The following is a 16,625-nucleotide window of genomic DNA, read 5'->3' as shown; positions in this document are numbered from 1 at the left end:
GGGGTTCTGGGGGGGGGGGGGGGGGGAGGCTTGGCCCCCCTAAATTTGGAATCATATCACACCAAACAATTTTGGGTGAAATGCAGTTTGTCCTGTAAACTATAAAAAAGAAACACATCCACAGCTGTTAATTTTAAATCTGCGTTCGCTGGCTGGCACAGAGCCAGAGACACACATGTTTTTACAGCACTGCGCATTATAACTAATCACACACGATTCTGTTGAGCTTATGAATGCAAGGACCAATCAGAGGCGTTCAGATGAGTCCTCACTGAAACATGCTGTTTTGTTCACGCGCGCGCTGGCTGACTGTTGTGATGAGAGAATTAGTCAGAGAATTCAAAGGGAAGATGTACGAATGTAAGTAAGATATTAATTTCACACTGTAAACAGCTTTAGAGATTATTATGGGAGTTTTTGAGAGTGCTTACACTTGCTAGACTGAAGTGAAAATGTTCTTTGATAATGTAAACATTCTTTGCTCTCTTTCTGTACTATGAAAGGCTAATTAGTAACTTGCAATGTTTTGATTAAATTCACATTAAATACTAAGTCAGTCATATTAAAAATATTTGGTGGTATGACACCCATATCTGGTATATTTATGTAAAAAGACAGATTTTTATGCAAAGTTAATAACTACACTATTAGGCTACTTTGCCCATCGCGAAATATAGATCAACAAACATAATCTATAAAGGTGCAAAATGCATTTACTTACACATATTTGAGAATCGAGATATTTCATGATATATGTTGGGAATATTTTGAATAAAAATAAAAAATCATTAATCCCTGCTGAAAAAAACAATAGACACCATTACAAAATTTGTAATGGTTTTACTGGTTATAATGGGACTTGTATTAGTTTTAATGGAAACTGTAATGACCCCTGTGGGTCTCTACTGCTAATTGGTCACCTTCTATTGGTGGCTTGTTAAAACCAATAAATCCTAATGGAATATGTCCTAAAACACACTACAGAAAAAAAATTTTTAATGGTTAAAAGTTGATGGTTTGTAATGTTTGTGATGGTATTTGTAGTGGAAACCATTAACATTTTCTGTGATGGTTTTATTGGGTTTTTTCCAGTAGGGATATAAGCCTATATCAGTTATACAGTGGTATTGAGGCTGTTGTGTGTCACATGACAAGCATGAGAGCCCCCCCTTCACTCGAGCCCCCTCAAAAATACAAAATTATTTGTCAAATAAATGAAACATGATTAAACATTTTAGTTGAAATTGTTATAGATTAGTTCTAGGGATCGCAGTAATACCTGACATGGTGAAAAATGACTGAATGAATAATACTGAAAGTAGGTTAAGATGAAATTTAAAATTGTGCCCCTAAAAGCACAAGTGGCCCCTGTCTGGGCCCCAGTTACCGGTCTAGAACCGCCCCTGTGGCAAAGATGTTTGCAAATGTTTGCTTTTGAGATGCGTTTGTCATATTTTGAATGCAGCGCTTCGTTTTGCAAGAGATGTGAGGCATTTTGCATTTTGTGCGTGCAATTCTTGGATTTGTGTAAAGTTTTGAAAAAAAGAGGCTCTTCAAGCTTTCGTGGTTGCGGTTGCCAGATGGCAAGAGTTCAGATGAAGAATAAGAGTGAGATCAGCTGAAAAAAGGAAAGTCATTTCAGAAGCAAGACATTTTAATAGATGATTGCAAAGGAAAAACACAAAAGACCAGGGACATGTTATGATCGAAAGGATCGGTTTTCAACTTGTTCTATTAGTATCTAAATACTTGTTTGTGTATGTTTGTAGCCTTTCCCATTAGTGTCGTCATCCCGCTGGCTGAAGAAGAGCGGTGAGCTGGCGGTGTACACTGACGATCTCAGCATTTTCAGGAAGGCTATCAGCATTAAGAGCTACTATCTGTTCCTCTTCAATGATGTGCTCATCGTCACCAAGAAAAAGAGGTCAGACCTGTGATGCTGCGCGGTCTCGGACCACACAGCAGCTGTATTCAGCGTCCACAGCACTGCTCATGAATGCCTGATCCTGACTGAATGACAAACCATAGCTTTAATTCCTGCTAGCTTCATATCACTTCACTACGCTCCCCCTGAACTAGTAATGGACCCTTTTCACGAATTGGGACAAAGAAAAAGATCAAACACATCTCACACCACTTGTATGTTCTTATAATTAATATTTAGGCTGATTTGCGAACACTTTCAGCTACAGAAAAAAGGAGAAATGTGTAGAATCTACATTATCCTGCAGACAACTGATAAATGTAATTAATTTGGCTATAAACTATATATTGGGATTTTACTATATTTATTCAAAACAGACCTCCATCTAATAAAGTTAACACATTATCTACCAGTATTTGAAACATTAATATACAGTGTTTAACTGGTAACGCTTTACAACAAGATTTCATTTGTTAACATTACTTAACGACATTATATACTTTGTTAATGCTCATTTCAGGCTTTACTGATACATTATTAAGATTAAATGTATATGTAATAATTATTTAATGGCTGTGTGCTAACATGAATAAACAATGCATGTATTTGTATTAACCACACAACATAACAAATACTGTAACAAATGTATAGCTCATTGTTAATACCAAGTTAATGCATTAACTAACAGGACCTTATTGTAAAGTGTTACTGTTTAACACATAAACACGTTCAAAAATTCTGGCTGATAACACTTGAGGTTAATGACACAGCACTCAGTGATTTGACGAATGTCATCTGAGTATTCTGGCTAAACAGAACGCTTGCCATCGTGTGACTGTGACTTGGTTCATGAGTATGTTGCATAACTGATATTAATATTTTGAATAATACTGTTTATCTAGTGAGGAGAGTTATGTTGTGTTGGACTATGCCACTGTGGACAAGGTTGAGGTGGAAGAGGAACTGACAGACTCCAAACTCAATCTGAAGCTGCTGATGAATGCCAGCAGTGAGCAGATGATACTCGTGGCGGAAAGCAAGTAAGATACCCATGAAACCCCCGTTCATCAGCAGCGATGTTAAGGAATATTCCTGGCTCACCACCAGCGTTTTTTAAGCATAAATGATTCTCACCCTTTATTTTCTTCAGAAAACAGGGTAACTGTTAGAATAGTTTTGATGTGTAAGCTGTAATATGTGAGACGTGGTCATAATTAACCCTGTAAAGCCTGACATATGAAATAATAGTCATAAGAATCTATCATCTTGAAATTGAATAGCTAGTGAACCTTTACGCAAAAATCAAAAAATGTGTTTTTTTGAAGAATCTGACTTTGATTTATTTTTAAAAACATTTTAACTGGACGTTTCTTGAAAATGATGCATGGATAATCAAGTAAACCTAGGTTGTTTCGTAATATTACTAAAACTGTAAAGACTTCACAGCAAAAAGACATGTGAATCACAGCCTGAAGGGGATGTTTTTAGAATTATACTGTTACAATAGTTAATTATACTGGAAAAGACTGGTTTAACATAACAGTAGCTGCACTGAAAAAATGACGACATGAAATGTTGCTTCCTAATATTTTTTTTGTTTTTGCATTTACTTCTGTTGTAATTGATAGATTTTCTCTGATTTTGATGGATTATTGCTCTGAAATGTTTTTAGGCTGGACAGAGCTCGATGGGTCACCGCACTCCGCGATGTCAAAAAAAGCAAGAGCATCGCTAATGACGGTGAGTCTGATCCATTCAGTGTCATTTGTCAGTAAAATAGCCTTGCATTATCATTTTTATGCATATTAATTCTTAGTGACCACTTTTATGCTTACGTTTTAGCATGTTCTATCACTAACACTTCATTTTGTTTGTGCGTCTAAGACTTGCCTCAATATGAAGCTACCAAAGCCTATATGCCAAAAGCACCAGATGAGCTGAGCCTGCAGCAGGCGGAACTGGTCATCGTTTTACAGGAAGTGGAAGGTAAACATGGAAGCAGAAATTGCGTGTCACTTCCCTGCTATTCACATACCCTCGTCCATGGCCTTTTTGTTGGTTTTCTTCCAAGTTGCTTTGGATAAGAGTTGAATGTATGTTAATACAGAGGAATTTGGTCAACGTGCGAGTCTCTTGCTGTAGGCTGGTGTCATGGAGAGCGAATGAGAGATGGCGAGAGGGGCTGGTTTCCTGCCAGCTGTGCCACTCAGATCACAAACCGCACCGCCATGGAGAACAACATACAGCGTATGGAGCGACTGCGCAAGGAGACCGACGTCTGAGCAGCTCACGATACACTGAAGAACACTTTACAGAGATACTAATGATTTTAAACAAGTGTAAAGTGTAAGTAATGTGAATTAGAACACTTTCTGCAGACCTCATGAACTGTTAGTTCACAGCAAACACCACTCAGAGGAACTGTTTCTGGTTTTATTTCAGCTTGCCTTTGTTAAAATTCATGTTTGGATACATAAAAAGTTATTTAAAAATGTCAAACTGGCCAGATATCAAATTACTTTTAAAAACCATTTGGTGTATAAACTTAAGACCGATTTAGAAAAACATCTGCCGTTTCCCCAAAATTTTTAGCTGTCACATAAAAATAATGGAAAAAGAAAACAAGTCTGCATAGAGTCTGCAGGCAATTGGTGGCAATCTGGTCGAAATGCATTTTCGCAAGCTTAGACGATCGAAGTCATATCTGTTTCTTATTGCTCAGATCTTGGATGTTTCTGCTTGACAAAACTGCAAAGGCAAACAAACAAAAAAAAAAGGTTAGCATGTTTAAAACAACTTCTGAAATCTATCTATCAGTAGTATGCACTTGTATGACAACAGTGTGCCAGACTGTCTGCTAAATCAAATCCACAGCATCATCATCTAGCCTTTCATCAATGAAAAGTGCCAGCTGAAGTGGAAACATCCATTATTTACAGAGTCAGTCCCCTCCCACTCTACTGCCACAATTCCAATATAAAGCAAACTTATCATACACGCTTAAAAGTAAAGGTTCTTCAAGCGATGCCATAGAAGAACCATTTTTGGTTCCAGAAAGAACCAGCTCTTTCTTGCGTTTTTGTAATCTGAAGAACCTTCTGTGAAACAAAGGTTCGTCAGATGTTCTTTATGGAACCATTTAGACAAAAAGGTTAATCTATTGCATTGTGAAGCACCTTTATTTTTAAGAGTGTAGCTCATTCTAAAGTGCATTTAAAAAAAAAATTTTTTTATTTAGGAACGTTACAAATGTTAAATTCTGTTATAGAGCATTTTCATGACAATTATGCAGTTACAGTAAACTTGGAATACATTTTGTAATCGGCAGGGACAAAAAAAAAAAAAAAACCCCACCAGGATGTATACATACTTTTAAAATAATTTTACACACTAGTGAGAATTCAAGGTGAAACATGCTTTATGAAAACGATGGCAAAACAAAATAAATCTTAATGCGTCAACAAATAGGTTTTATTTTGTTAAATCAAGAAAGAAATCATTCTATAACATTTTGATTTTGGGGTGTGAAATGTGACCTGGATATGTTCCCAAAAAAACAAAGAAAATACCTACAGGATGGACTCATGAATGGTTCACTAAGAAAAGCACGCCACAGTAAAAAAAAAAAACCAACATACTTGAAAAAGTACATTCACATGCAATGACAGCAGCACCCACCCAGCCAGATGGTCTAGATGTTTAAGTCGGTGGCGGTTAATCTGCTCCACCCTGTTCAGCTTCGGGAGCGGCTGATTTGTCGGCTGATGCGTCAGCTGCCTTGCTATCCTTGCCGTCCTGAGGCTTGGTTGTCTGGGGCCGTCTGCGGCGATAGTTGAAGTTGCGACGGTAGCGGCGCTGACGGGGCTCCTGGTTCTGCTCACCCTCGCCCTGGTTCTCCTTATCCTCCTCCTCCCCTTCCCGCACCGGCCGGGGGCGTGGGGTACCCCTGCTAGATACGAAATAATGCACTTACACACAAAGCTTAAAAGATTCAACAAATCTAAAGGCTCATAAAATAAACTGCTCAAAATAGGAAGATGCTCTAGAGCAGGGGTGCCCAACCCTGCTCCTGGCAATCGACTGTCCTGCAAAGTTTAGCTCCAACTCTAATCAAAGACCCCTGCCTTTAATTTTTAAGTGATCCTGAAGACCCTAATTAGTTGCTTCAGGTGTGTTGGGGTTGGAGCTGAACTTTGCAGGACAGTCGATCGCCAGGAGCAGGGATGGGCACCCCTGCTCTAGAGAATCCATCAGGGTCAAGTTCTCAGAGGAACATCAAGCAATGAATTAGCTGTCAAATGGACCAGTCATGCTTAACTACATTTCAACTAGAGCTGGCCAATACAGCTACATTTTCACAACAAAAAAAAAAAAATAAAATAAAAAACTATTTTGATAGAGGCATGTTTTCCATGCAATCCAAAAAAAAAAAAAATCATGCTGCTTCTTACTCCGACTGTTTCATCGGATGCACGAGCCTGGCCCGAAGTCAACTTCTGCTCTATGTTTGTTTATCGGTCTGGCCAGTGGCTAGTAATGGCACCGACTACAAACGCAGTTAGAGCTAAAGGCAAGACAAAAGGTGTGTTTGTAAAGTACCGTTAGAGAGATTTGAACGCATAAGGAGCCGTCTGCTCTCACGGTACTTTGATGTCACACACTGATCAGTCTGCACAGCGCTGCTTCAAGTTGAACGCACCTAGTGTTTTAACTTGCTAGCTAATGTAATTTGCGTCATTTATTTTTCTTATCAGACAATCTACTCTAGAGGGACTCTGTTGTTATGGTAGACTTCTGCAGAGAATCAATCACCAAGTTAAGTTTGGGCCACAAAAGCATGCATCAGTTACACAAAATTCTGTTATTACCAAAACAATTTAATACGCAAAATGCCATGCAGACCTGAGCAAATATTCAACTACATTTGTTACTGAAATTTAAATCAGACTTGTTCTCAAACTCAGGATGTAAAACGACAGTATTTAGAACAAGGTTCCTCAAATCTGGTCTTGAGTTTACCTCAAACCCCGATCAGTCTCACCTACCTGAAATTTTCCAGTAACTCTGAAGACCCTGATTAGTTTCCTTAGGTCTATTTGATTAGGGTTGGAGCTAAACTTTGCAGGGCAGTGGCCTTCCAGGGCCAGATTTAAGGGACCCTTCATTTAGGAGATTTAATAGCCAAACTAAGTAGTATTCACAATATTGCCTAATTTTAATTCAAATATTGTGAATATTTGAAATATCGTTTGGCTCTAACTGCAGTCTTGCTCATCTTACTGCTGCATAGAGCTGTGTATCACCAGCAAAGTCACGATACGCAGCACGATACAGGACTGCACTGAATTTCACCTCAGCAGAATTTAGTAAAACGGCACTATAGTATGCAGTGTTTAATAAACGGCTATTTCTAAATATTGGCAGAGCAGGCAGTTGACCTCTGCATTATGAAGGGCATCTATAACTGTACAATATAGGTAATGGCATGCGTTTCATGTTTACATTGGGCACTCCCCACCAGGTACAATATTCTGATTGTTTGCATCTTGTTTTTAAGCCCACAAATAATGTACTCGTTCTAATAATATTAATATATATATATATATATATATAATACTTACATTGCTGGTAGGTTATCATTGCACAAATTAACACCCTCTCTACCCGCTGAGATTTCCGTATTGCGCAAGTGGGAAGCTAGAGGGGGATACGTCTCTTTATATCAGGCAACCCAGTTGTGTTCCTCTGCGGCCAGATTAAACCTTGTTGTAGCCTATTATGCTCCATTCATTATTTTTTAGAAAACTCACTTTTCTACTCCATTTTAAACGGTGTTCTCACATTCAAATTAAGCGCAGTCCACTGCTGCACACGTGCCACAATATCGATACAGGGCCAGCTGTATTGATACTCGTATCGTCAAATCTCTGTGATGATACATCGTCGTATCGAACACAGCACTACCGCTGCAGCCTCACGTCTGCAAATACAACATGCAAACCTTGGTCTGAACCTTGGTCGGAAGCCTCTGTAGTAGTTCTGCCTCATTGGTTTGTTGTCCTGGTCTGGACCACCTTGGTTCTCATCACCTTCCCCACCCTAGAAGTCAAGAAGAGTACGTCTCAGGCAAAAAAAAAAAGCTTCCAACAACATTAATTTCGAAACACTATATAATGTAATATTCAATTCATGGATTCAGATTTTAGCCTACCTCTGTCATTTCTCCTCTCTGGGGTGTGTTGGAGTATGGGGGGCGTCTGCCGTAACGCCTTTGAACGAAGTATGGCGGGTAGCGCCGTCTGCCGGGGTAGGTGGGTCTACGCTGCTGTTGCTGCATCTCACCCTCGGGAGCGCTTTCTTCCTCTTCTCTCTTCTCCCGTGACTCTCCGTCGCTCTGATAGTTCTCCTGGTAGTCGCGAGGGGGGGCCCTCCTGCGTGGGTACCGCCTAAATCGGTTCCTGTCAGCCGCATACTTACTGCCCTGCACAGGAACGCCATCCGGGCCAGTAACATTGGCAGCTTCGGCACCCTGAAAGAATGAAGACAACATGTATATCGAATATCTCCTAATTCAATAGACACAGATTTAGTTTGGATAATGGACGCAGAATGGAGAAACTTCCTGGAAGTCACTTTGAAAAGGCAGTAGTACAGTACAGTAGTCTGGCCAGAAATTAGATATTTAATCAATATCTTGTTAATACAGTTTATGTAAGGAATTTAACTATTTTTACCCTGGATCCACCAGGGTTGTGCCGATAGACAGTAGTATTGTGTATCTACGATAGAGATATCGCCTGTAGCTGACACCTTTGACAATAGCAAAACGATTATTATTATTATTATCAGGCCAGTAATACCAATTAATATTAGGGATTATTTGTTCCATCATATTTCTTTTTCCACGTTTTTACAGTGTTGCGCATTACCAATCACACTCGATTCGGTCGACTTTATGAATGCAATGGCCAATCAGAGGTGTTCAGATGAGTCATTTATCTCATCATAAACAGTAGAAGCAAGTATAAGGGATTTATTCCTCAAAGTGTAGACAGCTTCACTGATTATAACGGGAGTCTTTTTAAACGGCATACACTTGTGCTAGACTGAAGTAACTGATGATGTTCTTTGCTCTTTCTGTAGCTGCTGTTTGAATAACTAAGGAATTGTAAGCTTTATAATTAGTACATTACATTGTTTCTATTAAATCATCATGTTACATAGAAATTCAGTCATTTAAAAACATTAGACTACTTTTAGCCTTAAGCTGGAGTTGGTTCACTTTCTGGCAATGAAACCAAGTAAAATATTAAAAAGTAAATATTTGAATAAATTAGCACGATAATATGTATCGGTGATCTCACAGGCAGACGATAGGACAATTGAGCAAATCACCCAACACTAGGATCCACTAAGGTTTTAAAGAGGTCATATGATGCTGCTAAAAAGAACATTATGTTGTGTATTTGGTGTAATGCAATGCGTTTATGCGGTTTAAGGTTAAAAAAAAAAAAAACTTTTCCACATAATGTACATTGTTGCTCCTCTATGCCCCGCCTTTCTGAAAAGCCCGCCGGACTCACCTTCATCGAATCCACCAGCCGCGCCGTTCTCAAGCCCGCCCGCCCGCCGGCCCGACTCTGCTCACTCTAGCCCTCCGTGTTTCGTTGCGAAAGCGAAACTACTTTGTTTGGCCTTCCAAAAGAGGACGATATCCGCTTCGTCATGCTTTCGCAACGAAACACACAGCATCTTCATGACATGGCGGCGGTGGCAGCAGCAACAACACTACTACAGCGAGAATAAAAGTTACACCTTTTTTCTTTGCGTGAACATTTGGGCGGCTTTATGCAAATCTTCCCACATCGTGAGATAGACATGTGGGGTCGTGTTAGAACGAGCCGTTTTAGGAGGGCATGGACCAGTCTTAACTTCTATAAAGAATCTCTTTGTGTTTGAGATTTTAGTTTTTGCAACTTTAGGGATTGTATCCATTCACAAACAGCTTGTAACACTCCAAAGAGAAAGGAAAACTTGAAATCGCATCATATGACCCCTTTAACACTTAAGGAAGCAACCCCTAATAAATGGTCCTAACTACATTATCGGTCAACTTTTCTTTTTTTATACTACATGGTTCCATCCGTAATGATAATCTTTAAATAATGCCATGAAACCCCCCCCCCTTTTTTTTTTTTAAATACCAAAACAGTGCAGTTAAGCCACAGGAGTGAGAAACCAGTTGAACTCTAAACAATAAAAACTCAAGCCCACCTTCTCCCCTTCTACGACATCAAACTCCACAGTTTCTCCGTCCCCGACGCTACGAAGATATTTCCTTGGGTTGTTCTTCTTAATGGCGGTCTGGACACAAAGCACAAGCAATCAGAAAACACATTTTCACCCAAAATACTGGTATGCCATTATGGTGACAATTAATGCAAATAACTACCTGGTGCACAAAGACATCTTCCTTTGTGTCATTCCTGCACAAATTCAGAGAGTGAAATGTTAATAATTGAGAACCGATGGAGAACAAACAAGCATGCACAGTTGAAGTGCAAGTTAAATGTTTGAATAAATAATTGCATGCTAGTGCAAGCCAGGTCTGGCTTTGTAAGCACATAAAGGCTGTAATAGGATTGCGGATGTTCCCTGACCCACATATCATATCAGAGAGTCCTTAGAGAATGTTATTTACCTGTTGATGAAACCGTAGCCGTTCCTCACATTGAACCATTTCACTGTCCCCAGGACTAATTGCATGCTAGTGCAAGCCAGGTCTGGCTTTGTAAGCACATAAAGGCTGTAATAGGATTGCGGATGTTCCCTGACCCACATATCATATCAGAGAGTCCTTAGAGAATGTTATTTACCTGTTGATGAAACCGTAGCCGTTCCTCACATTGAACCATTTCACTGTCCCCAGGACTTTTGTTGCTTTAAAGAGAAAAGATAAGAGTTTAAAACCACACAAAGATTGTATGATATTCCTTTATAAGTGTCTTTAAGTAAAGCTACAACTATTGAGAGAAAGAGGCATTAAACTAGCAAAGCCATTTAAAAGCCAATCCTTGGCAAGTTGAGTTAATTTTATGTCTTCTATTTATAACCTCCAACTGTGGTGCTTTTAATAGACTGATGCAAAGGCAGCTGCTCTTATCAGAAGAGCCTCCATCACCATGAAAGGCCCTGACCCACAGAGTTCACATTAACCCCCTATCCATCTTATGAAGACCAAAATGTTAAATGCAGAAAAAAAAATATTCAGGCAAGAGTTCAAAGTCAATCAAGACAGAACACAGAATTTTAATTTTCGGTTGAACCGTCCTTTTAAACCCGGTCATCTTTTACTCACTCTTCTGTTGAACATGAGATATTTTGAAGAATGTGGGTGACAATACAGCGGCTGGTAGCCATTCCCTTCCATAGTATGAACAAAATAATAATAAAGTCAGTGGACACCAGAATGTTGGTTACCAACATTCTTCAAAATATCTTCTTTTGTGTGCGTTTTGCAAAAGAAAGAAATTCATACAGGTTTGTATCAGCCTGAGGGGGAGTAAACGGCGATTTTTATTTTGGGGTGTCCAATTCTTTAAGACAGGGGTACTAGAGTGAGGAGAAAAATGCAATAATAATAATAGTATAACAAAAGTAATAATCACCACCTAGAATAGGAATTGCCAAGAAATTTAAGGAAAAAAAAAAACGAGAAACGTTCTTAATTGTCATGAAACTACTAAAATAGGATATAAAATATAAAACTAAATCTTGGGGTGAAAGATGAGCTGGTGTTGGTTAAAAACACCGTTTACACTGGCCAAATGAATGCGCTTACTAGTAAACTACAATGTGGCGATGAAGTAGGAAGTGATGCTATAGAGTTAGCACACTAGCATCAGCCATGTGGCCGGATCTTAGCCAAACAGCCTCGATTCTCCAGCCTCACTACAGCACACAGCGGGCATTACGAGACGGATGTGTGTTCAGATCTCGACTGGCAAGTGACTCGCGTTTCTGGCTAGATGTCCGAAGCGCTCGGAGCTTGCTGCAGCGGACAAGACAAAAGAAGCGTCCATCAGCCAAACACCATGGCGGACATTTTATATGTGGGGTCGCGACACAGCGGTAGACGACGCTCATCTGATATGATCGTTATGCAATCTGTACTTTAAATCGCCTCTTGGCTGAGGGGATCTTCAGGAGACGGCGTTGATGCGGTTAATGGCGATAAGGACACGTATGCGCGACGCGTCAAACGCCCCACGCGAACAAAGGGAGAGGAGTTTAGCCTGGCTTATAGTCGCTTTCCTCAAGACACCGGCTTTCAAAATAATCGTTTGAGCATAAACCCGACGCGGTTCGTATAATGAGGGAGTGTATGTGTTTCACATGAACAGCTAATAATGATCCGAGTCATCGGGTCACGATCAAGGCCAAGCTCAAGGATCTGGTTCACTCGCCGTAAACATCGACGGCCTGAGATATTATTTATATATATATAGTAGTCGTATCGTGGGTGTATGGGCAGTGGATAACGCTAGCGGCTCTCCGGAGTGAGAAGCGCGGTGAGCGGGACTCGTGTTGCCTGAAGCAGGCCTCGGACTCGAGCACGCGTCGTGGCGGTTTGATGGAACGCGGCGCGCGAGCGAACATTTAAACTGACGGAGACCGTTTAACGGCTGAAGCTTAACGTACGAGTCCTTCAATGTACGAAGTAAAGCAAGTCCGTAACAAAAACACTGGCCAGGTAGCCACGGGAATACAGTAACGTTAATATCAAGTTGGTGGCCGGATAACGACACCACACGGTCGCCGTGAGGCCACGCGCTGGGGGGGGGGGGGGGGGGGGGGGGGGGGGGACTGTTTAAAACCACACCAAGACTGTTTTGAAATATCAGACATTTTATACAAGTACTGTTTTTTAGTAAAGCTACAACGTTTGAGAGAAAAAGATGCATCACATTAGCAAAGTCATTTACAAGCCATCCTTGGTGAGTTGAGTTCATTTTGTCTCTTCTATTTATAACCTCCAACTGTGGTGCTTTTAATAGACTGATGCAAAGGCAGCTGCTCTTATCAGAAGAGCCTCCATCACCATGAAAGGCCCTGACCCACAGAGTTCACATTAACCCCCTATCCATCTTATGAAGACCAAAATGTTAAATGCAGAAAAAAAAATATTCAGGCAAGAGTTCAAAGTCAATCAAGACAGAACACAGAATTTTAATTTTCGGTTGAACCGTCCTTTTAAACCCGGTCATCTTTTACTCACTCTTCTGTTGAACATGAGATATTTTGAAGAATGTGGGTGACAATACAGCTGCTGGTAGCCATTCCCTTCCATAGTATGAACAAAATAATAATAAAGTCAGTGGACACCAGAATGTTGGTTACCAACATTCTTCAAAATATCTTCTTTTGTGTGCGTTTTGCAAAAGAAAGAAATTCATACAGGTTTGTATCAGCCTGAGGGGGAGTAAACGGCGATTTTTATTTTGGGGTGTCCAATTCTTTAAGACAGGGGTACTAGAGTGAGGAGAAAAATGCAATAATAATAATAGTATAACAAAAGTAATAATCACCACCTAGAATAGGAATTGCCAAGAAATTTAAGGAAAAAAAAAAACGAGAAACGTTCTTAATTGTCATGAAACTACTAAAATAGGATATAAAATATAAAACTAAATCTTGGGGTGAAAGATGAGCTGGTGTTGGTTAAAAACACCGTTTACACTGGCCAAATGAATGCGCTTACTAGTAAACTACAATGTGGCGATGAAGTAGGAAGTGATGCTATAGAGTTAGCACACTAGCATCAGCCATGTGGCCGGATCTTAGCATAGGGGGGGGGGGTGGGGGCTGTTTAAAACCACACCAAGACTGTTTTGAAATATCAGACATTTTATACAAGTACTGTTTTTTAGTAAATCTACAACGTTTGAGAGAAAAAGATGCATCACATTAGCAAAGTCATTTACAAGCCATCCTTGGTGAGTTGAGTTCATTTTGTCTCTTCTATTTATAACCTCCAACTGTGGTGCTTTTAATAGACTGATGCAAAGGCAGCTGCTCTTATCAGAAGAGCCTCCATCACCATGAAAGGCCCTGACCCACAGAGTTCACATTAACCCCCTATCCATCTTATGAAGACCAAAATGTTAAATGCAGAAAAAAAAATATTCAGGCAAGAGTTCAAAGTCAATCAAGACAGAACACAGAATTTTAATTTTCGGTTGAACCGTCCTTTTAAACCCGGTCATCTTTTACTCACTCTTCTGTTGAACATGAGATATTTTGAAGAATGTGGGTGACAATACAGCGGCTGGTAGCCATTCCCTTCCATAGTATGAACAAAATAATAATAAAGTCAGTGGACACCAGAATGTTGGTTACCAACATTCTTCAAAATATCTTCTTTTGTGTGCGTTTTGCAAAAGAAAGAAATTCATACAGGTTTGTATCAGCCTGAGGGGGGAGTAAACGGCGATTTTTATTTTGGGGTGTCCAATTCTTTAAGACAGGGGTACTAGAGTGAGGAGAAAAATGCAATAATAATAATAGTATAACAAAAGTAATAATCACCACCTAGAATAGGAATTGCCAAGAAATTTAAGGAAAAAAAAAAACGAGAAACGTTCTTAATTGTCATGAAACTACTAAAATAGGATATAAAATATAAAACTAAATCTTGGGGTGAAAGATGAGCTGGTGTTGGTTAAAAACACCGTTTACACTGGCCAAATGAATGCGCTTACTAGTAAACTACAATGTGGCGATGAAGTAGGAAGTGATGCTATAGAGTTAGCACACTAGCATCAGCCATGTGGCCGGATCTTAGCCAAACAGCCTCGATTCTCCAGCCTCACTACAGCACACAGCAGGCATTACGAGACGGATGTGTGTTCAGATCTCGACTGGCAAGTGACTCGCGTTTCTGGCTAGATGTCCGAAGCGCTCGGAGCTTGCGGCAGCGGACAAGACAAAAGAAGCGTCCATCAGCCAAACACCATGGCGGACATTTTATATGTGGGGTCGCGACACAGCGGTAGACGACGCTCATCTGATATGATCGTTATGCAATCTGTACTTTAAATCGCCTCTTGGCTGAGGGGATCTTCAGGAGACGGCGTTGATGCGGTTAATGGCGATAAGGACACGTATGCGCGACGCGTCAAACGCCCCACGCGAACAAAGGGAGAGGAGTTTAGCCTGGCTTATAGTCGCTTTCCTCAAGACACCGGCTTTCAAAATAATCGTTTGAGCATAAACCCGACGCGGTTCGTATAATGAGGGAGTGTATGTGTTTCACATGAACAGCTAATAATGATCCGAGTCATCGGGTCACGATCAAGGCCAAGCTCAAGGATCTGGTTCACTCGCCGTAAACATCGACGGCCTGAGATATTATTTATATATATATAGTAGTCGTATCGTGGGTGTATGGGCAGTGGATAACGCTAGCGGCTCTCCGGAGTGAGAAGCGCGGTGAGCGGGACTCGTGTTGCCTGAAGCAGGCCTCGGACTCGAGCACGCGTCGTGGCGGTTTGATGGAACGCGGCGCGCGAGCGAACATTTTAACTGACGGAGACCGTTTAACGGCTCAAATTTAACGTACATACGTCCTTAAAAGCATTAAGTAACGACAAGTTCATAACAAAAACACTGGCCAGGTAGCCACGGGAATACAGTAACGTTAATATCAAGTTGGTGGCCGGATAACGACACCACACGGTCGCCGTGAGGCCACGCGCTTTCCCTAACTGAAAAATCCGTTACCGTTCATTTGTATTACACCTTACAGCTCCGACGGATTAAAGAAATTTATTATTTTAAATAAGCGAATCCCCAATCCAAGAGGACCGAGGCTTCGCTGAAAGCCTTACCGATGACCTTCTTATCCTCCGCGGTAGCTGCGGCTGCCGGGCTGGATGGGCTCTCCGCGTCGGCGGGAGGCTGCGGCGGTTGTTGTGTTTCGGCCTCGCTGCTCATGTTGTTTTCTTGTTGGTAAAGCCGGCGGTGGCTCTCTAGTGTGTTTTTCCCGGTGCTAGATGGTAACCTGGGCCGGCGGTGGTGGGGGCTGTTGCCTTCAGGCTCTCCGCTTTCCTTTCTCCGCTCCCGCTGCCGATCGAACTGGACGGACCGAGTAACGCTGCCAGATGATATTCTGTCTCGTCTCGTCTCTCCACCCATCCCTCAATCCAATTGGTCGGTCAACTTGCGATCAGTCAGCGTCAATTATTTTACTGACGCTCATTGGTTCAATTTATTGTCAATCATACGGAAAGCACATTAAGTCTGCTCATGATTGGTTACATAAAGAATTAGCACCGCCCAGAATTAAAGACCCCATTAAACCGTCCAGACATACTGGCAGATCCCAAACAAAAGGAAAACATTGAGCAGAACGTGAAAATAATGCATATTTCATTATTCATAGTTTTGAATCCCTTATGAAGAGTTTTTTTTTTTTAAGTGAACAAACATATTGGTACAATGGTAGGCTTACATATTAAATACACGAAAAGCAGGTAAATCAGGTATGGAATATGGTGAGAACACTTGGTACTATTTAGTTTTTTTAAATGTATTTTAGTTTTGTGTATATAGTATTTTTATGGTTTTGCATATACATTGCTTCCCTAGACATTACAGTTTTTTTTTTCACTTAGCACTATTGTAATTTTATTTATGTAAC

At 40.6% G+C, this 16,625-nt stretch overlaps 2 protein-coding genes across 8 annotated transcripts in view; one reads left to right on the top strand and one right to left on the bottom strand.

Annotated features, from left to right (window-relative positions):
• The window catches only part of LOC107595773 (rho guanine nucleotide exchange factor 16-like), a 20,421-nt gene extending 15,887 nt beyond the window's left edge, over positions 1-4,534 (top strand). For all 3 annotated transcript variants that reach the window (XM_016286287.1, XM_016286288.1, XM_016286289.1), the window contains 5 exons: positions 1,770-1,924; positions 2,827-2,964; positions 3,597-3,664; positions 3,809-3,910; positions 4,067-4,534. In XM_016286287.1, coding sequence (XP_016141773.1) covers positions 1,770-1,924; positions 2,827-2,964; positions 3,597-3,664; positions 3,809-3,910; positions 4,067-4,206 — 603 coding nt within the window. In that variant the 3' untranslated portion in view covers positions 4,207-4,534. The remainder of the gene's footprint in view (positions 1-1,769; positions 1,925-2,826; positions 2,965-3,596; positions 3,665-3,808; positions 3,911-4,066) is intronic.
• Positions 4,437-16,135, bottom strand: ybx1 (Y box binding protein 1). Of its 5 annotated transcripts, none has more exons than XM_016286290.1 (8): positions 15,814-16,135; positions 10,801-10,864; positions 10,377-10,410; positions 10,199-10,288; positions 8,136-8,453; positions 7,926-8,023; positions 5,603-5,873; positions 4,437-4,672 (listed from the first exon to the last, which is right to left on the bottom strand). In XM_016286290.1, exons 1-7 carry the CDS (start codon positions 16,118-16,120, stop codon positions 5,639-5,641), a joined length of 1,146 nt encoding a protein of 381 aa, XP_016141776.1. In that variant the 5' UTR covers positions 16,121-16,135; the 3' UTR covers positions 4,437-4,672; positions 5,603-5,638. The 5 variants fall into 5 exon arrangements, with proteins under 5 accessions (XP_016141776.1, XP_016141777.1, XP_016141778.1 ...); XM_016286291.1 differs by having other exon boundaries at positions 5,603-5,870; XM_016286292.1 differs by having other exon boundaries at positions 7,938-8,023.
• Between the last annotated feature and the right edge of the window lie 490 nt (positions 16,136-16,625).

Source organism: Sinocyclocheilus grahami, unplaced genomic scaffold (genome assembly GCF_001515645.1).
Source record: "Sinocyclocheilus grahami isolate Dianchi unplaced genomic scaffold, SAMN03320097.WGS_v1.1 scaffold208.1, whole genome shotgun sequence".
Classification (NCBI taxonomy): Eukaryota; Metazoa; Chordata; class Actinopteri; order Cypriniformes; family Cyprinidae; genus Sinocyclocheilus; species Sinocyclocheilus grahami.
Note: the sequence above shows the minus strand (reverse complement) of the source record. Positions and strands in the feature narration are given on the sequence as shown.

Coding starts and splice junctions, on each gene's coding strand:
- ybx1 (XM_016286290.1), bottom strand. CDS start 16,120: ATGGGTGGAGAGACGAGACGAGACAGAATATCATCTGGCAGCGTTACT. Junction 8,454..10,198: donor ATGTCGTAGAAGGGGAGAAG/GTGGGCTTGAGT, acceptor TCATTCTTTCAG/GGTGCCGAAGCTGCCAATGT. Junction 5,874..7,925: donor CGACCAAGGTTCAGACCAAG/GTTTGCATGTTG, acceptor TTTCGTATCTAG/CAGGGGTACCCCACGCCCCC.